This window comes from Dasypus novemcinctus, chromosome X (assembly GCF_030445035.2).
Source record: "Dasypus novemcinctus isolate mDasNov1 chromosome X, mDasNov1.1.hap2, whole genome shotgun sequence".
Classification (NCBI taxonomy): Eukaryota; Metazoa; Chordata; class Mammalia; order Cingulata; family Dasypodidae; genus Dasypus; species Dasypus novemcinctus.
This window is the reverse complement of record NC_080704.1, coordinates 55,196,550-55,217,956: the sequence shown is the minus strand read 5'-3', so window position 1 is coordinate 55,217,956 and position 21,407 is coordinate 55,196,550. Positions and strand designations below refer to the sequence as shown.

Below are 21,407 nucleotides of genomic sequence, written 5' to 3'. Positions count from 1 at the left end.
GCTCCATCTCCTCAACTCAGGGAGTTCACCACCCTCGCCTCAGTTCCCCATCTCTGTGCAGTAACCTAAAAACTCTCTCAAGGAAGTAAAATGGAGCAATCATAGGGATAACCTCATGTGTTTCCCTTTGCTCAGGGATCACTCTTCTTCATTGCCTGATATACAGTATTCTGAATACCATTTTTCATGTATTTTCTCCGTTTTTGTTTGTTTCAGGCATTAGTATAAATCTGGCCCCTAAGACTCCATCTGGGCTAGAAGCAGAAGTCGCAGGCATTAATTTATAAATGTGCAGATTTATCAGTGGGGTCTGTCAATGAGCGATATTCCAAGAGGTAAAAATTTATGAATATGTTCCACTGGGATTATCAATATAACTGTGTTTGCAAATCAGGATATTTGAAAATTGGATCATCAATGAGAGATATATCCATTGGTGAATATTTAAGAATTAAGAGATTTGTCACCAGTGAACATCAATTGAGTTATGCCTGGAGGGAGCGGGGGGATTGAATGTAGATCCTGGTCAATGTGGAACTCATGATAGGTAGATATGTAAGTGGGGAGATATAGGTGTTATTAATAGGGTATATGTTACAGAGGGTATTAATGATGGACAATGGAGATATACCAATAAACAGGTGTTTAAGAATAAGGCAATTTGTCATCAAGGGTCACAAATGGGTTATATCATCAAATGGTGTCTTAGCCAAAGAGGTGCTGAAGCAAAGTACCAGAAATCTGTTGGCTTTTGTAAAGGGTTTTTATTTGGGGTAAAAGCTTACAGTTACAAGCCTGTAAAAAGTCCAGCTCAAGGTACCATAAGAGGTACTTCCTCACTCACTCTGTTGCCACACATTGAAGCAATATGGTGAGCATGTCTGTGAAGGTTCAGTCTTCTTTCTTCCCTCTTAAGACTCCATGGGCCAAGCTTCTTCTGCGTATCTCAGCTGTAGGCTGGCATAGGGCTCGGCTGCTCTGTTCTCTTCAGCTGCCAACTATCAGACAAATGGCTCATCTCTCCTCCCGAGGCCGCAGGATCAAAGCTGACAAAGTTTTCTCCTCTGTTGTCTATGGAGCTCTCTCTATTCCGATGTGTATCTTCTGCGTGTCTACTTCTGTGTTCTCCTTGAGTGTCTACTTAGTCCAAAAGAGGGCAGGAACTCAAACTGAGTTACCCTAGTCTTAACATAATTTAATCAAAGACATCTCAGCTGAATCTAATACAATCAAAGGGTATCATGCCCAGAAGAACAGACCAGTTTACAAACATAATCAAATATCTTTTTTGGAATTCATAAATAATATCAAACTGCTACAAGAGGGTTTATTTGGGGTAAAAGCTTACAGTTCCAAGGCCATAAAAATTCCAGCTCAAGGCATAATAAGAAGTGCTTTCTCACCAAAGTCAGTTGCTATGCGTTGAAGCAAGATGGCCGCTGAGCTCTGGCTGGTCTCAGCCTTCCCCTCCAGGCTTGGCCTTTTCTCTTGAGCTCCGTGGGCCCAGCCTCTTGAGGCTTTGTGCTTAAGTGATTCTGTAGTCCTCTCTCTCCTGGCATAGGGCTTGTTTCTTTCCAAGCCTCCTACTGTTCTGGTCCTTTCCCATTCTCAGCTGTAAGCTATCAGGCAAATGGCTCATCTCTCCCTGGGGCCTCAGCTGTTTGAGCCTTCTCCTTTCTGTCATATGATGGGATCAAAAATGACAGAGCTCTCTTCTTATGCCTATCTTTGTGAGTGTCCATTTATATCAGATCCAGGAAGGGGGTGGGGACTCAACTTAAGTCATGTCCACTGATGTAGTTGAATCTAAAGCCCAAAGCAATCTTATCAAATAATCTAATCAAAAGCCCCTCACCTGAATTTAATGCAATCAAAGGGTATCACACCCAGAATAATAGATTCATTTGCAAAAATAATCTTTCTCTTTTTGGGATTCATAGGATAATCTCAAACTGCCACAGATGGGTATTTAATAATTTTTCAATGGGCAAGCAACAGTGGAATGTATGTTAGGGGGATATTTGTAAAAGGGGATATTATTCAACAGGGTTTGTCAATAAGAAATATTCCAATAGGTGTTTATGAACAAGATTTTTCAATGAGAGACATCTATGGGTGATATGCCAGTGGTGTTTATTTCTATATTTTCAGGAAGATTTGTCAAAAGGAGTCATGAATGGGGATATTTTGAGGGTATATTTGAATGGGGCAATTTTTTTCCCAAAAAGTTCATGAATAAAAGACTTGTAATGGGCGGGCATTCATGAAACCAGAAATTTGTCAGTGGAGGTATTTCAATATTTATGAATAAGGAGGTACCTCAACATTGTCTGTGGTAGGCAGATGTGGCTGAGCGTGAGGGTCTCGTCCTCGCTCGGGCCCAAGAGTCGGGGGGGCTTGCTCCTGCCAAACCACCGGCGGGGGGTGCCCCAAGAGGGAGCACCGGTTCTCCAGGCGTGGGGGACGCGCAGTTGGGGAAAAACCACGGAGACCGCTTGAGCGCAAGAACAGGTCTGCTTTATTACGGAAGTACACTTGGTTATATAGGGTTGGGTAGAGGGAGGAGTAAGATATAGGGAGGGCTAGCTGAGAGGTTTGGAATAGGGGAGGGGAAAGGGGGAGTGAGAGCTGGCCGGATGTTGGGCTAGGCGGGAGATAGAAAGGGGGAGGGCAGCGCTGGCCAGCCACTAGCAGCAAAGGCCTAGTCAGGCGTAGTCACCTTATCTAGGCCCAGTGGGCAGAGGCGGTATCACCTCTTGCCGCACTGTTTGCTACTGTGGCAAGCCGGGCACACTTCCTCCCACATTTCCCCCTTTGTTTTTATTAAGCTCCTCCGAAAAGCTTGATTTGAGGAGGGAGGGGGACTGCGCCGTCTTAGGTCGGGATTGCGCCCAGCCGGGCAATGCCCGTGCCACACAGGTGGCCAGTCTTACCCGTCATGGGGAAGCGCGGCAGCAAAAGGCCGTGTCCCTGCCTTAGGTTGACTGGCGGGCCGATCCCGTTGCCCGTCATTGGCTAACCAGTCCAGCGCCTCGATGGAATGTTGGCGGCCTTAGATAAATAGGGCGGGGGAGGGGAAAGGGTAAGGGTAAGGGGTTAGGATGGGCGGTGAGAAGGGGTAGGGGCAGGGGAGCTGGGGCTTGGGTGCGTTGAGAGGCGGCTGGCCATTTGGGGAGGACGGCAATTAATGGAGACTCCTGGTGCGTCTTTGTCGGTGGTGCGGATTCGCTGGTACCGGACCTGGATGGGCTTACTAAGGACAGAGTTAACTTGATTTTTGACAAGCTGGACAGTTCACCTGATGATCCAGGGTCCTAGGGCTAATAGGAGGACAAGGGTGAGGAGCGGGCCTAGAAAGGGGAGAAAGTAAGAAAGGATTCCATTGGGCAGCCCCCAAGGGAAAGACTATCCGGCTTCACGTTCCTGCTTTCTCTTGCGGAGGCCCTCCCTAACTTGTACGAGGTTATCTCGAATGAGGCCAGAGTGGTTAGCATAGAAGCAGCATTCTTCTTCTAACGCTGTGCAGAGCCCCCCTTCTTTTAGGAGGAGGAGGTTTAGGCCCCTGTGGTTTTTGAGAACGACTTTAGACAGGGAGTTGAGAGATGTTTCAAGGTGGGCCATGGAAGTCTCAAGGCGGGCGATGTCTGCATCGACAGCTTGCCTAAGGGTTGAAAAGGAGTTATCTTGGAGGCTGAGAGCTGCAGCTCCAGTGGCTGCACCGGCAAGACCTAGAAGGGTGGCAATTGTGATGGCGGTGAAGACTTCCTGTTTCTGCTCGTGCTGCGGGGAGCTGAAGTGCTGCCAGGAGTCAAAGAATTGGTTATCAGTATAAAAGAGAACGCGGGGGGGGGGGGGGCAATGAGTATGAGCACACAGGTGTCGCTGGTGGAGTTAAGGGTTTGAACATTGAGACATGGAGTGAGGCCGGAGGAAGAACATAGCCATTTGGTATTATTAAGGGGAATTAGGAACTTAGCGGCTGCATTAGGGGTGTGAGTTAGGCTGCAGAGGGACTGCATGGAGGGGAGAACTTTGCCGCTGATTTTTATTACACAGAGTCCAGTCTGGGAAACTGATCGGAGGGTGAGTCCTCTTTTTGTTTGGTTCCAATTGCAAGAGGTACCAGTGGAGTCTGGGGAGGCGCGATAGGCGCTGTTGGTAGCTAAGGCTTTATAGAAGGGAGCCGCGGCGGAGAAGCAGAGCCAGCAACGTTGGGTAAGGTTGGGCTGGGATAAGTTTAAGGAGATAAATGATGCGTTGAGGAGGGCTACAAGAGGGTTGGGGGGTGGCAGGGTTTGGCGGTGGGGAGGATACCTAGTGATGGAAGGATTTAAGGTGGTAGCAGGAGGAGAAGGAAGAACAGAGGGAGGAGGGGGAGGCCGTGCGTGGGGAGGATTGAGAACTTGATTTGGGCCCACGGCGGCGGATTGTGTGCGGATTGAATTTTTCTTTATAATGAAAAAGGCACCGTAATCATAGTTGATCATGTAAAGTCGGGCTCCCCAGGTGCGGCCCTGTAGCCAGCCTGCATTTTTAGGGTTTTTGACAGTGAGCGTGATGCTGCCCTAGTGACCTTTATCTTTAAAAGAAAAGGAGAGATAGGGGTCCCTATTGGGAGCCCCCGACCACCCGTGGGCCATGGTTTCGCACCCCCAGGAGGGGCAGTAATAGTGCGCTGGGTCATGGCAGCCTCTGGCCGTGGAAGGGCAGATATAGAAGCCTGAGACTTCATGATTATAGGGGCCATTAAGGCCTGTAAGTGAGCTGTACCAACACCAGTGAGTATTGTGTGTAATGTCTTGAAGGGAACCACCACTGGCGAAAGGAAGGTTGGCGAGATTACATATGTGCACTGTGAAGGAGGGAGCACCCGCAGTAATGTTATTAGCGAGGAGCTTTTCCTGCTGCCAAAGAGAGAGTGTCCAGTTAAAGGGCCGATGGCTTATACTAGCCTGGTCCGTAGTGGAGGGGAGCAGAGCTAACATGAAAAGCAGGAGAGAGTGTAGATTTTTAGGTTTTTTGTTTGAAGCTAAGGCGCGGACAGCAAGCTGTACTAGCTGTCCAAGGAGGAGGGTGTCATGAGCTGGATCTGCGGCCATACTCAGCCTCTCCATCCGATGGGCGAGTGCTCTCATCATTTGTCGTTGGAACCTGCTGCTGGCCGGTGGCGGGTTTGACGTTTTTTTCGGGGATCCAGAGCAGCTGGGAGGCATTTTCTGGAAAGACACAAGCAAACCCTCTGCCTTGGGTGAGAAGGGGAATGGGTCCCTGCCAATTGTTTGTTTCTGGGTCCTTCCAAAACACCATCGGGGCAACTGTTGGTGCGTAGGAGGGGCCCCAATGCTTATGGAGGGGGGAAAGACCGTTTTTATCAAAGGAGAGGAGGTTTATGTGAATGAGGCAGGCAGTGATAATGTCGCCTGGTTGACTATGTGGGCGTAGATCCTTCTCTTATTGAATTTGCACTTTGAGCTGGCGGTGGATGCGTTCTACTATAGCCTGCCCCTGGGGGTTGTATGGAATGCCGAAGTGGTGAGTAATGTTGTAGAGCTGGAGAAATGCAGCGAATGAGGAGCTGCGATACCCAGGCCCTTATCGGTTTTAACATCCCAAGGAACCCCCAAGAATAAGATGGCTTGCCGCAATGCTTTAATGCAATGCTTGGCTGTTTCCCCCGGTAAGGGGACAGCGTAGCAAAGGTGAGAAAAGGTGTCGACTGTGACATGGACATACTTGAGGCGCCCAAATGATGGCACATGGGTGACGTCTATTTGCCATCGGGAGTTTGGCTCGAGGCCGCGGGGATTGACCCCTTGTGGCTGCAACGGTCCAAGCGGCAAGAAGGGGGCGCATGTTTTACAGGCGCGCACCAAATGCTTGCACGTTTCCTTGGGGAGGCCCGGCAAAAGACGTTGAAGTGAGGCCGCTGAAAAGTGGAACTTAGAATGGAGAAGTTTGGCTTGATTGACCAAGTCTCCGACAGTGGCTATTGTATGGGTGGAGACGGCTTGGTCGGCAGCAGAGTTACCCGTGGCTAGAGGCCCGGGCAGCCCTGAATGGCTGCGAATATGAGAAATGTACCATGGCTGTGTGCGGAGCTCGAGCTCTCGCTGCAAGGCACGGAGTGCTTGATCAATGGGCGTGTCACGCGGAAAGAAAACAGCATGGGCAATAACTGAACAAACTTGCAGGGCGTACTGACTATCAGTGAAGATGTTGACGGGCTCATTGCCGTGGTGTTGGAAGGCAGTGAGGATGGCTAGTAGCTCGCCCACCTGAACCGATCGGGATGGGTTTGGCAGTAGACGGTTGGCAAGTCACGGCTGGGAGAGTAGGCAATATAAGTAAACTTGGTCTTAGAGGCATCTGTGAAGACAGTAGTGGAGTTGGAGAGAGGCTTGGAGCCAGGGAAAGGGTGGTATAGTGGGGAGAGGGGGAGCCTTGTGAGGCCCTGGAGCAACTTGTGTGTGGGGGGGGTAATGGCAGTCAAAGGTCCCGTGGAAGATTTCTAGAAGAATTTGAGCACGGGGGTTTTTGGAGAAAAGGGCAGTGGTGTGCTTGTCAGTAAGGCATACATATTCAGAATCAGAGACAATATTCAAGGACTCTTAAAACATTTGTAAAACTTTAATGATGGCTCAAAGCTCTGTGCATTGAGCAGATGAATAAGGAGTTGGCCAAACCTGTTCTTTTTGGAAAGTAACACATGCTGTGTTTTTTTTTTTTATGCTGCTTTTTCATTACTATTACTATCAGTAATTACTGTACAAGATGGTTGGGCTATGCACATAGCCTTGAAAAGCACTGCAAAAGTTTATTGTTGGGTTCTTTACAGATAAAGGAATGCAGCTGGCTTGATTTGTCCAAGAAGACATTAAAGAAAGTCTTAGGAAGTTTTAAAACAAAGTGATAGCCATACAGCTGGACTTTAACTTTTTGCAACAAACTAGCAGTATTTGGGATTGCTGCATACTACAGAGTTGTTACTTTAATCTATGATAAGAGGTTGTTTCTGTGACACATACTCTTTTATAATAATTAAAACTATAATTAACCACATTGTACTTTTTTTTTAATATTATGCTGAAATATTGGTAACTTTATACACTTTTAAGCATTCATAGAAACCTTTTATCCATACGACTTTAATTAATAGAGGGTTTAAGGGAAGAAAAAGTTGTTAATTTTATAACACTGTAAAACACCTTTATTTGGCTTATAACATATTAAATGAACTTAATTATTACTTTAATTTTTCTTTCAAGGTAAAAGAACAAATCTGCTACAATTAGTTTGGAACAAAAGGCCACTGTTCAGGATTAGGTCTTGAGAAAGCAGTTTTGAACGTTATGTTCCTTTAAGAGATAAAGCTTTCCTTCTTGGAACACCGAGGAAACGATAAGCACAAGAAACATAAGACAGACTCTCTTTGTATACTGACTGAGGATAAGAACTTTTATCAAAACAGATTAATGGTGAGAGGCCTTGAGAAAGAACAAAAAAATTAACTTTGCATCAGCATACTACTCGAAGACTCATTAAATTTTATTTAACTTTAACTGTAATAATTCCTTTTCCACCAACTTTCTGCAGTTTCAGCATTCACTCAGGTTCCGTCTTATACTCTACTTTTTCCAATAGTCAATTATTTTATTTCAGGACAAAATTATTTTCTGTTTCCTTAATAATAAAAACACATTTCATATAGCCTACATCAAAGTTATCAAGCAAACCTCTTATAACAATACTGTGAACATTAAACAAGCTTGTTAAAATAATGAACTTTTCTTTAAATACTTAGTAGCATGCAATATTAGAAACAGTTTCCTAGAAGTAAGTTGGCAGGGGAGGCTGGTTGCTGCCAATCTTTCCTGTTATAAAATTACCTTTTATTATTATCATCATCAATTCAGTTTTATATATATTTAAGAATGACCTTTTGGAATTAGCCATTTAATACTTTAATGTAAACAATGCTTTATTAAACCTTTTATTTATAACCATATAGGCTATTGAAGACAAATTTTATGTTTATAGAACACATTCCCTTACTTAAAGTTATCACAATACCTTTTACAGCTTGCCATCTGCAAATTAAGTTTCAAGAGTTTATGAAAATTAGCCATCCTACTTTAGGACAAAATACACCTTTTTGCAAAACTTATTACATTTCAGTTAGCATTTTCACAAACTTTTAACCTTTTTTAATATTCATTTAAGCTTTACATTCTTTATATTATCCTGTGAAGAAAAATAAGTTATTCATTTTAATCTGGGCAAGAACAACCTTTTATGAACACGTACAGTTAATCTTGTCAATCAAGACTTACAATTTCTATTATTGTAGATATCTTATTAACATTTAAGCTCATGTATTGATATAATAAACTTAAGTATTAATATAAGCGCTTATTTAATTTTTGGCCATTTGGATAGAGCTCTTTTATAAATTTTTATTAATTTATATTTACCATCCGGAGGTATCAAAATATACACTGACATTGAACGAACAGACAAACACAGAACAATCACAACACAGTAACAGAAACATACAGTTTACAATTAACTCATAATTCTTACTTTCTTGGTATAGCTGCTTTTAAGTTCTTATTAAGATTTCCTCTGGAATCCATGTTGCCTGTAACATGCAAGCTTGTGCTCGGAAACATTCCTATCAGTTATCAGCAATCAGCTAAAATAACCCGAGCAGCAGTTAGGCAGACCATTAGCACACATTTTTGGATAATTACTGTAAGACTATACTGAGACTTGAAGTTCTGGAGATAATTATTGATTTAAAACTGAAAATTCCTTTTAGACCTTGATAAAAATTTTGTACTCATTTTATTATCTTGGTTAAATAAGTCTAATTAGAATTAGCATGGAAATAAAACAAACACAAATGTTGCCACGTTTTTCTCTCATAGCTACATTGTCATGTAGATAGTAGGGAGCTTGAGGAGTTGTGAAAAGGGTGGGCGGGCGTTTGCTGGAACAGAGTTGATTGCCTTATAAGCTTGTGTGGATTTTCGGGCTTGTGGCTGGCCTTGTTGATAGGCGGGGCCAATTTCAGATAGGTATCAGGGTCCGAGAGATTGGCAGTGAAAGCCAGGGGTTGAAGGGGGCTAGTAGATCCTAGTAAGCCTGGAGCTGCTGCCCGAAACTCTGCATAGGTGGCAGGCTAGTAGGCCAGCAAGCGCCCGAACTTGCGGGGCCTGCTGGCTGGAGAAAGAGACTCCCATTTAGAAGAGTAGAAAGGGGAGGGGGAGAGCGAATAGGAACGCGAGGAAAAGGACGAAAGTGACTAGAGGGCGGGAACTGCCGAAGAGGAGAGCCAGGAACAACACGCAGAGAGGTGAGAGAAGGAGACAGGGGAAAAGCTGGCTGGGGTTCATGGGTGTCCGGTCTACCAGAGTTGACATGTGGCGAGCCATGGATTAAAAGGGAGCAAGAGGTCCCAGTATTTTTGGAGCTGCCGCAGGGAAACGCAGACTCCATTGGTATCGAGCAGGGCAGCAAGGGCCCTGACTTGTGGCACCTGACGCGTTGATAAAGAGGCACCCGTGTCGGGATAGGAGTGGGACGACGGCGAGGGGTCCCTACCTGGAGAACGAGGATGGGCCGTCCAATTCACAGCAGCAGCAGCAGCAGAGAGGGGCCGGGGGAGGAGCTTCCACGTTGGGCGCCAGTTGTGGCTGAGCGTGAGGGTCTCGTCCTCGCTCGGGCCCAAGAGTCGGGGGGGCTTGCTCCTGCCAAACCACCGGCGGGGGGTGCCCCAAGAGGGAGCACCGGTTCTCCAGGCGTGGGGGACGTGCAGTTGGGGAAAAACCACGGAGACCGCTTGAGCGCAAGAACAGGTCTGCTTTATTACGGAAGTACACTTGGTTATATAGGGTTGGGTAGAGGGAGGAGTAAGATATAGGGAGGGCTAGCTGAGAGGTTTGGAATAGGGGAGGGGAAAGGGGGAGTGAGAGCTGGCCGGATGTTGGGCTAGGCGGGAGATAGAAAGGGGGAGGGCAGCGCTGGCCAGCCGCTAGCAGCAAAGGCCTAGTCAGGCGTAGTCACCTTATCTAGGCCCAGTGGGCAGAGGCGGTATCACCTCTTGCCGCACTGTTTGCTACTGTGGCAAGCCGGGCACACTTCCTCCCACAGGCAGAATTCTAAGGATGACCCCACCATAACTCTTGCCCTTGCATAAATTCTTCCCCTGGGAAATAGATGGAACTTTTTGAATATGAGAAATCACTCTGTGATTATATTATGTTATATAGCAAAAGGGATCTGGCAGATATAATAAAGGTTACTAATCAATTGACTATAAAATAGATTATACAGGTGGGTCTAATCTAATCACATGAGACCTTTAAAAAAAGAAGAGGGAAGCAGATGTGGCTCAAACAGTTGGGCACCCACCTACCACATGGGAGGTCCCGGGTTTGGTTTCTGGTGCCTCCTAAAAAAGACAAACAAGACAGTGGGCTGATGCAATGGGCCAGCATGGTGAGCTGACACAACAGGTGACACAAGGAGAGGATGCAATGAGAAGACACAACAAGGAAACACAATGAGAGACCCAACAAACAAGGAGGGATACAGCTCAAGTGATTGGGTGCCTCCCTCCCACGTGGGAGGTCCCGGGTTCAGTTCCTGGTGCCTCCTAAAAAGACGACGAGCACAAACAGAAAGCACACAATGAACAGACACAAAAAGCAGACAGTGAGCACAAACCATGAGGGGATGGGGAGAAATAAATAAACAAAAATCTTTTAAAAAATAGAAGTTTCCTCCTGCTGAGAGCAAAAAAGGAAGTCAGAAAGATGCAAAGTATAAGGATTTGACACGTGCTAGCTGGCTTTGAAATTGGAGGGTCACATGGTGAGGAATGCAGCTGGCCTCCTGGAACAGAGAGAAGTCCCTCATTGACAGTCAACGATTGCAATGAAATAAATTCTGCCAACTCAAATAAGGTTGGAGGTAGATTTTTCCCCAGAGACTCCAGGTAAGAGTCCAATGTGGTGAACACTTAAACTTCAGCTTTCTGAGACTTTTAACTAAGTAGTGAACCCAGCCAAGCCTGACTGGAATTTTGACCTACAGAACCGAGATAATAAATGGGTGTTGTTTTAAGCTGCTACTTTTCATGTTTGTTTTCTTCATACAGCAATTTGTTACATGGTGAGAGATAACAAATACAGTAGTATTTTTCAGTGGGATATTTGTGAAAAGGGGGATTTGCCACAGTAAAGATAGGGGAACTTTCAAGGGAATTATTTACCAAAGGCTTGGGGATTTGTCATCTATAGGCTTAGCAACAGTAGAGATTTACAGTAGTGGTTTGTCCACAGTGAGTACTTAATAGTGGGGTATGGTATCAAGGGTGGATGGTTGTCCTCAGAAGTCTTTGAAAATGTCAGCATTTGTGGGGGCGGGGGATTTGCACACTAGAAAGCAGTGTTCATGCATCATAAGAAGACAAATATTACAAATGAGCGTATTAAATATTTGGAACATCTTTGGGAGTGGTTATCAGGATCATGAGTTAAATTAAGGTTGCCAGTGTGCATTAAATTATTGCTATTAAAATTATACATTATTTCCAGTATTATAATTTCTGATATTAAACATTATTTTCAATATTGTAAATATTACTGTAGCAGTTTGATATAGTTATGAATGCAAAAAATAGATATTGGATTATGTTTGTAAACTGGTCTGAACCTGGGCATGATTAAATTATGATTAGGGCTTTGATTGGGTCACATCAGTAGTGTGTTGAGTCCCTGCCCCTTGGTGGGTGGGGACTCACAGATAAAAGGCATGGCAGAGGAGAGAGTGGGAGATTTTGATGTTGGAGTTTTGATTTGAAGTTTGATGCTGGAGTCTTGAACTGGAGCCCTGGGAAGTAAACACACAGAGGAAAGAGAAGCAAACCCTGGGAAGAGAGGACCTGAGCCAGGAGAAGAATACAGAGGAATAGAGATGGCTCCTTAGACATGGCAGAAACTGCAGGGAGAGATACAGAGCCATTCACCAGATAGTCTACAGCTGACCTTGTGGAGAAAACAGAGGACATGAGCCCAGAGAGAAGCAACACCTGAGCAAAGAGGAACTCAGGAAGCCTGAACCCTGGCAGACGTCAGCAGCCATCTTGCTCCAACACGTGGAAATAGACTTTGGTGAGGGAAGTAACTTATGCTTTATGGCCTGGTATCTGTAAGCTCCTACCCCAAATAAATACCCTTTATAAGTCAACAGACTTCTGGTATTTTGCATCAGCACCCCTTTGGCTGACTAACACAATTACTGATAAGATTTGTTACTACATTACCACTACTACTAATAACTAATACTTTAGAGAGCTATATGCCTAATATTGTTCTAAGTACATATATGACTTCATTTAATACTCACATTGTCTATATAAGTTAGGCATTATTTTTATCCCCATTTTTACAGATGTGAAAACTGAGGCAGAGAGAGCTAATGTGATTTTCCCAAGGACACACAGCTAAGACATGGAATGGACAGGATATTTTTCCCCATAATTTTAAGCAGGCACTAATTACATTTTTGTCTTAAAAAATATTATGAGTCAAATTTTTTAAAAATGCTGACCTTGTTCAAATATTTATTTTTATACATTTCTTTTTTAAACTTTATTGAGATGTAATAAACATACAATAAAGTTCACGCATTTAACATTTACAATTAAATTTTTATATATTCAGAGTTGTGCAACCATCGCCACAATCACATTTTAGAACATTTTCATCATCCCCCCCAAAAGAAACTCCATACCTATTACAGTCAGTCCCCATTCCTCCCACCTCAATCCTCCACCCCCAGTCCTAAACAACCGCTAATCTACTTTCTATCTCTATAGTTTTGCCTATCTTGGACATTTTATATAAATGGAATCATCATATGTGATCTTTTGGGGGGTGGTTTCTTTCATATAACATGTTTTCAAGGTTCATCCATATTGTGGTATTTATCAGTACTTCATTCGTTTTTATTGTCAAATAATATTCTATTGTATTGATAGGCATGCATCAGTTGGGTTGTTTCCACTTTTTGGCTATTATGAATAATGCTGCTATGAACATACATGTAGAAGATTTTGTGTGGACGTGTATTTCCATTTCTCTTAAGCTGATACCTAAGAGTGGAACTTTTAGTTAATGACAAGCTATGGACACACCATTCTGCATTCCCACCAGCAATGTGTGAAGGTTCCAATTTCTCCATATCCTTGTCAACACATTACTTTCAGTGCTTTTTTTTTAAAAAAAGTATTATACCCATCCTAGTACATGTGAAGTGGTATTTCTTTGTAGTTTTGATTTGTATTTCCCTAATGATAATTGATGTTGAGCATGTTGAGCATGTCGAATAATGATGTTGAACATATTTTCATAGGCTAATTGGCCATTAATACATCATCTTTGGAGAACTATCTATTCAGATAGTTTCCCTATTTTTACTTAGGTTATTTGTTTGTTTTTATTTTTGAGTTGTAGAGTTCTTTATGTATTCTGAACACAAGTTCCTTGTCAGATATATAATATGCAAATATTTTCTCCCATTCTGAAGTTTGCCTTTTCACTTTCTTGATGGTGTCCTTTGAAGCATGAAAGTTTTAATTTGATGAAGTCCAATTTAACTATTTTTAATTTTGTAGCTTGTGCTTTTGGGATCATATCTAAGAAACCATTAAAGGGCAGAATTTGAATATCCATGGGGTCAACTACCCAGAATCTTCCAGATGTTATGCTAGGGTTGGAGGATGATTACTGGGTGTGAGACAACAATGCCCATTTTTTAGGAAGAACTACTAAGACTCAGGTAAGGGAAGGGTCAAGTCCCCAGGCTACCCATTGAACCAGACCACATGCTCCTCATCCCACACAGTTGAGTAATCTCCACATGCCTCCTCATAGAGTCTTTCCAAAGCAGAGACTCACAGAGATACAAGGAATGCTGGGGGAAGGGGTGCTCACTTTAATGGATTTTCGAGGACGGTGAAGGGAAGCAGATAAAATGACCCCATGCCCACAAAGTCTATCAGGAGCCTATCCCTGGGCTCTGAGACAAGCAGCCTCCCGGTAGGATCTGCTTCCCCGTGGTAGCCACAGCCAAAGCGAAGGAAGGTACTCCCTCTGTAGCCTGATATTCCCAATTGCTGCTTAATGTTTTTCCAGCCACATCAAGGGAATAAACCATTTTTGGGGTTGAGGAATAATTAGAGAAACCAGAAAACAGGCAGTGGGAAGTCTAAACATACCCATGATTGAGGAAACAACCAGAAGGGTAAAGTAACCTATTCCAGGTACTGGGGAAGAGCTAGAAGCAGCAGAAACAGACTAAGGGTTCAGAGAATAGTCCCAGGGCAGAGGAAACATCCCAGTAAGTTAGAAAACAACCATAGGGACCAGTGTACAGTCACTGCAGTGATGTGAACAGTAAGAATGACTATCAAACAGCCAGAGGGACCCTAGAACAGCTGAATGGAAGAGGAAAGCATCTACAGATGTTGTGCTACAGCCAAAAATACCTAGGAGACAGCCTGAGACAGGGGACAGTCTCTAAGGATGAAGGAATGACCACAGAAACAAGGAAACAGCTGGAGGGACAAAGGAACAATGTCTAGACCTGAGGGAAAGACGGATTTTCAAACATCTGGAGAGACCCAGGACAGTCCTTGTGTTTTGAAGATAGCCAGAGGAATGACAAAACAGTCAGAGAAACAAGGGGATAGACCCTGAGTATCAGAATCAGACTACAGCCCAAACGACTCAGGAACAGTCTCTCGAGTCCAGGAAACATTCAGAAAAATAAGAAAACAGCCTGAAGAACTGGGGAACCACCATCACCCAAGAAACAATCTCAGGGATTGAGAGAATAGCCAGCAAACTAGCACACAGACAGAAAAAAGGGAACAATGATTGGTCCCAAGGTAGGGTCGCTGGAGACTGTGAAGAGTAATCCCAGGGATCAAAGACACTAAACTGCTGACTGATGGCATTCTACAGACACAGTGATGCATCTGAACATACCCAGGATTGAGAAAACAACCTCAATCCCCACTAGCATCTGCAGACATAGTTATGGGAATGCATGAGGGTCAGAAACACTACAGTGGCGTTTAATATGGAGTCATCAGAAACCATGATGAGCTCTAGTGCTGGGGCTTTCAAGGAGTCTATGGACTGTTCTAGGAGATAATGAGGGATCACCATACATAGGGATGGAGGCTAATGAATGGAATGATACTGTTGGGGAGATAAAACTACATATGGTTAAGGAGCAGACAGTGATTAGGGGCTAAGGTGAGGTTAGCAGGCACCATGCTGATTGTTTATGAAGATCAGACACTGTATTTGTGATCAAAATTGGCAGACACGGTGATGAGGCTAATGGAGGGTCAGTAGGCACAGGGTTGAGGCTAATATAGGGTTAGCATACACAGGGATGGTCTCTAATGTATAGTCAGCATGCGCTGTGCTGGAGCATCATGAGACTAATGGGGGATCAACGGACACAGTGATGGGGATTAATGCAGGGTCAGAAAATAGTGTTTGGGATTTATGAGATCAGAGACACCATGCTCATGACTAATGGGTGATCAGAAAGGTGAGACTAATGTGGAATCAGCAGACACTGTGCTGGGAACTCATGGAGGTAAAGTGTTTGCTCTTATAGGTAATTGAGGATCAACAGACAGAGGAATGGTAGCTAAAATAGGGTCAGAAAATGCACTGCTCGGGCCTCATGGGTACCAAAGACACTGTACTCTTTGCTAATGGAGGAAAAACAGATACCATGATAGGGACTAATGTGGGGTCAGCAGGCTCTACCAAGGCCTCAAGGGGTCAAAGACACAATACTAGTGGTTGATTGGTGGTGGTAGGGGATGAATTACAATTCAGCATAGTGATTGGACTACTGTAAAGACAGAAAACACTGAGATAAGCCCTCAAGGGGGTTATACTCTGCTGGTGGCTAAGAAATCAGAAGACATAGAGTGAACAGATACACTGATGGACTGTAACATAGCATCAGAAGACATAGTGATGGGGGCTATATTAAGAAAAGCAGATACTCTGCTTACTCATTAATGAGGTTAAAAAAAACTTGCAGTGGTGGTAAATGGGGGAACAGAAAACAGTGAAGGGCATGCAAGTTCTGCAGATGTTGTGCTGGAGGCTCAAGATCAAAACCACCATACTGGTGGCTAGAGGGTAAAGAGTAGACAGATATTGGTGCTATTGCAAAGTCAGTAGACATTATATTGTGGGCTTGTAGGGGGGTTAAAGACACTGTACTGGTAGCTAATAAGGAAAAGCAGACAATGATGGCATCTAATGTGAGGTGAACAGTGTGATTAGAACTCACTGGGATAAATACATTGTACTGGTGGCCAGTGGGGGATCAACAGACACAATGGTGAGGGCTAAAGGGGTCAACAGTGTTAACCTAAAGGAAGGTGATAAGACACACTGTGAGCTAATGAGAGGTCAGCAGTCACTATGCTATGTCTCAAGGAGGTAATAAGACCCTATGCTGTGAACTAATAGAGGCAGCAAAAATTGGAATGGCAGCTAAAGGGGGTGTTAAGAACAACTATAAACTAACGGGGTATTAGTAGATGCTGTACTGACATGTCATGTATGTCAAAAGTACTGTGGTAGCAGCTAAAAGAGGACCCAGCAGGCTGCTGGGAGTCAAATACATTATAGTGTTGGCCATTAGGGGATCACCACATATAGGGGTTGTACTAGGAATCTGTACACCCCATCACTGGGCCTTAGAAAAGCTAAGGGCAAGACAATTTCTAAAGCCTTAAGAGGACTGAGTCTCCTACTGCCAGGGTCTTCCATCTGATCTAGCAGTCAGGAGTCCTGGTTTTCTCCCAGGCAGCCTAGGTCTGACTCCTGGTGTGGGAACAGTGAACTTTTTAGTTTTGCTTTAAATTTTTAATTGAGATATAATTTACTTACAATGAAATGCACAAACCTTAAGTTTCCTCATTTGATGACTATTGCATACACCCGTTAGCACACATTCCAGTCAAAATACAAAATATTTCTATCACCCCAGAAAGTTCCCTTCTACCCTTTATGAGTCAATTTTCATCCCACAGGCAACCACTGATCTGCTTTCTGCCTCTACAAACTATTTTTGCATATATTTGACATTTTCCATAATAAAATTTTAAAACACTAAATTTAATTTTTAATGGATGAGCTGAAAGTGTTGATGAGATGGCAAATTGATAAATTAAGTCAATGCTTAGTAAAAAAGCATTTAAGGTAGAATCAGTTTACTGTGGCATAGTGCCACCAAATACCAAAGGTAAAGGACTCACTTTTGCTTATTAAAAATGATGCAGGAGGAACAGATGTGGTGCAAATGGTTGAGTGCTGGCTTCCCACATGAGGTTCCAGGTTCATTCCCTGGCCCCTGGTACCTCAAAAAAAAAAATGATGCAGGAGAGCAGATGTAGCTCAAGTGGTTGAATGCCTGCTTCCCATATTCGAGGTCCCAGGTTCGATCCCCGGTACCTTCTAAAAACAAACAAACAAACAGAAACAACTCTCATTGGAAGCAGATGTAGCTCAGTGGTTGAGTGCCTGCTTCCCATGTATGAGGTCCTGGGTTCAATCCCTTGTGCCTCCTAAAAAAAAAAATGCAATAAAAAACATTCTCAGACAAATCTGAGGGGTTCACCACTAACAGACCCCTACTAAAGGAAATTCTAAAGGGTATTCTTTAGGCAAAGAGGAAATGATTCTGGAATGCAGAAAGGAATAAAGAGCAACAAAAGTGGTAATTATGTGTATAAAACTAAAGGAATACTGCCCATATAAAATAAAGTTTTGTGGGGATATATATATATGTGTATATGCATATTACCTGTAAACATTTATAAAACCCAATAATATATCATTTTGAAATATATTAATATGCATATATACATGTACATGATCAAAATTGCTACCAAAAGATTGGCAAAAATTTTAAAAGACTGATAAATACTGGTGAATATGTGGGAAAATAAACTGCTCATGAGTGTGTACATTAGTACAATTTGAAGGGAAAAAATTCAATATTTAATAAAGCCAAAAAATTTCTTTATCAATCAAAGCCAAGCCAGGAGACAGAAACCACACCAGTTATTAATGGAGAAGACTTAATATAAAACCACTTTTAACTAGTCATGAAGTTGTTAACCATGTTATTGAAAAGACAAAAAAGAGAACACTAAAGTTATCATGGAGATAGCAAATGTAGGAAGTGTCTACCACCACTAGGGCTAGGGTAACAAAGAGAAGAAGTTGAATTTATTAAAAATTAGAACGGTGAGGGAGGGGTTTCCTGTGGCTGTGACTCAGACTTCTAAGGAGGTGAAACCAGTCAACTAATGTTAGTTCTCTGAAGGTGGATGGGGTGCCATTAGGCTGGAAAATTGCAGACTGGATTAAACTGTTACTACAGCAAGGAACTGCTGCTGTTCAAGTGAAGAAACTATGCTGGGCTGATGTTACCTTGAACAGGAAGCTAACAGGAAGAAAGGAGCAAGAAAGGAGCAAGCTCTTCTTCCTTCTCAAAATTTATCTCTAGTATCTCTTACTGGCAAGGCCCAATAAGGAGCAGCTGGCAAGACAGAAATGTGGTTTGTAGAGTCACTGCCCCAGCATTACAGAGCACAGTACAGAAGGGTGGCTTTGGGGCTGAGAGATAATAGCTTAATAACTGGCACATTGCCTATGCCCTATTACCCATCAGCTCCCCTTCTAGGTTTAGATGCTGAACATAAAAACAATACAAACGTCCTTTACTAGGGGAATGGAGAGATAAATGAATAAACCAAACCTATATTTATCAACATGGATAGATCTTGGAATGGTAACAGTACATGAAAACAGCAAGCTGCAGAATTTTAAACATAGTATGATGCCATTTATGTAAGGTTCTTAAGATAATATTAATGTACTGAAGACTTCACATTACACAACACACAAAACCCAGGGTAGATAAAAACTCTAAATGTTGAAAAGAAAATCTTTACTTCAGAGGAACATATAGGAGAACATTATCACTTAGAAATTGATAATATTAAAACATAAAATTTAGCGGAAGAGATAATACTAAAGAACCAGCCACTCCAGGAGAAGATAATTGCAACACACATGAATGACAAAGGACTTTTATACTCATGTACAGTTAAAAAAAACAAGAGACAACTTTTAAACCAAGAAGATGATCAAATTAAAAAAAAAAAAGATGATCAAATTATTAGAAAACAATGAGCAAGATAAGAATAGAAAAAAAAAACAAATAACCAATCAACAAATAAGAAGTTCAAGCTCACCACTAGTTAAGGAAATCCAAATGAAAACAACCATGAGCTGTTCCTAAGTGGATCAGGACATTTAATCATACCAAAGTAGGTGCCAAATTGTTACAGACACACTGTGTCCATGTGCCCTGGTGATCAGACATCACAAGGCATTTGATAAAATGGTGAGAGGAGTCTTCAGGGAGAAGCTTTCTTGATTGTACAAGGTAAGGACCGGGCTAGGTGAGTCCTCTGATGTTCTGTGAGGTGTGCTTTCCGGCAAAAAGCTTTCCCACATTCTTGACATTCAAAAGGTCTCTCTCCTGTGTGAATTCGCTGATGTTCAATGAGACGTACTTTTACATAGAAGGCATTTCCACATTCACTACATTCATAAGGTTTTTCTCCTGTGTGAGTTCTCCGGTGTTGACAAAGGGATTTCTTCATGCTAAAGATTTTCCCACATTCACTACATTCATAGGGTTTCTCTCCTGAATGCATTCTCTGATGTTCAATGAGGCGTGCTTTAACATAGAAGGCATTACCACATTCATTACATTCATAAGGTTTCTCTCCCGTGTGAATTCTCTGATGTATACCAAGAGATGAGTGCACCCTGAAAGATTTCCCACATTCATTACATTGATAGGGCTTTTCACCTGTGTGAGTTCTCTGATGATTATTGAGAGTCATTTTCATTCTGAAGAACTTCCCACACTCACCACATTTATAGGGCTTTTCACCTGTGTGGATTCTTTGATGTTGAGTTAGGGATTTCTTTGCACGGAAGGTTTTCCCACATTCACCACACTCATAGGGTTTCTCCCCTGTATGAGTTCGCTGGTGTTGGGTAAGGGATATCTTTACACGAAATGTTTTCCCACATTCATTACATTCATAAGGTTTTTCCCCTGTGTGAGTTCTCTGATGAATTGTGAGGGTTGCTTTCTCAGAAAAAGTTTTTCTACATTCATTACATTCATAGGGTCTCTCTCCTGTGTGAGTTCTCTGATGTAGAATGAGTTGTGACTTCCTGCCAAAAGATTTCCTACATTCATTACATTCAAAGGGCTTCTCCCCTGTGTGGGTTTTTGAATGAGCAATGAGGTATGATCTTGCACTGAAGGTTTTTCCACATTCACCACATTCATAGGGTCTCTCCCCTGTGTGTATTCTCCGGTGTTCAATAAGATTTGATTTCCTGCAGTAAGTTTTTCCACATTCATGACATTCAAAGTTTTTATCTCCTGTGTGTGTCCTCTTATGTCTAACAAAGCCTGTTTTCTTATGGAAGACTTTCCCACATCCATTATATTTAACAATTTGATTCAAAGTTTGAATCTTCTGAGGCTGAAGAAAGTTCTCATCATCCCTGAGGGCATTATCTCCAGCAGAACTGTTGCCACACAGCAGTGAGAGAGATCCTTTAAAAACATAAATCAGATCATGTTACTCTTCCACTTAAAACCCAACAATGGTTTCTCTTGTTACAGTATAACATCAGACTCCTTAATATAGCCTATAAAACTACATAATTTGGTCCCCTGCTAACTCTCTGATGTTACCTTGTACAGCAGTTTGATATTATTGATGAATTCCAAAAAGAAATATTAGATTATGTTTATAAACTGATCTTATTAGATCTTATTAGAAAATACTGGATTCAGAGGTTTACCTGATTAACTAATCAGGTAAACCTCTTGTGCCAGTAGGGTGTTGAGTCTGCACCCCTTGGTGGGTGGGGACTCACAGATAAAAGACATGGCAAAGAACAGAGCGGAGGGTTTCTAATGTTGGAGTTTTGGATATTGGAGTTTGATGCTGAAGTCTTAAGCTGGAGCCCAGGGAAGTAAGCCCACAGAGGAAAGAGAAGCAAGCCCCAGGAAGAGAGGAACCCTAAGCCTAAAAAGAAGCAAGCCCTGGGAACAGAGGAACACAGGAAGCCTGAACCCTGGCAGATGTTGGCAGCCATCTTGCTCCAACGCATGGAAATAGACTTGGTGAGGGAAGTAACTTATGCTTTATGGCCTGGCATCTGTAAGCTCCTACCCCAAATAAATACCAT

General features: G+C 42.9%; 1 protein-coding gene and 1 pseudogene across 6 annotated transcripts in view; one reads left to right on the top strand and one right to left on the bottom strand.

The window, feature by feature from the left end:
• Positions 1–21,407, top strand: part of LOC101424284 (glutamine synthetase-like) — a 416,428-nt pseudogene that overhangs the window by 356,111 nt on the left and 38,910 nt on the right.
• Positions 12,598–21,407, bottom strand: part of ZNF157 (zinc finger protein 157) — a 37,503-nt gene continuing 28,693 nt past the window's right edge. For 3 of the 6 annotated variants that reach the window (XM_071213222.1, XM_012530513.4, XM_004472141.5), the window contains exon 6: positions 12,598–20,766. In XM_071213222.1, coding sequence (XP_071069323.1) covers positions 19,541–20,766 — 1,226 coding nt within the window. In that variant the 3' untranslated portion in view covers positions 12,598–19,540. The remainder of the gene's footprint in view (positions 20,767–21,407) is intronic. The other 3 variants (XM_071213224.1, XM_071213223.1, XM_071213225.1) reach the window with 1 other exon arrangement.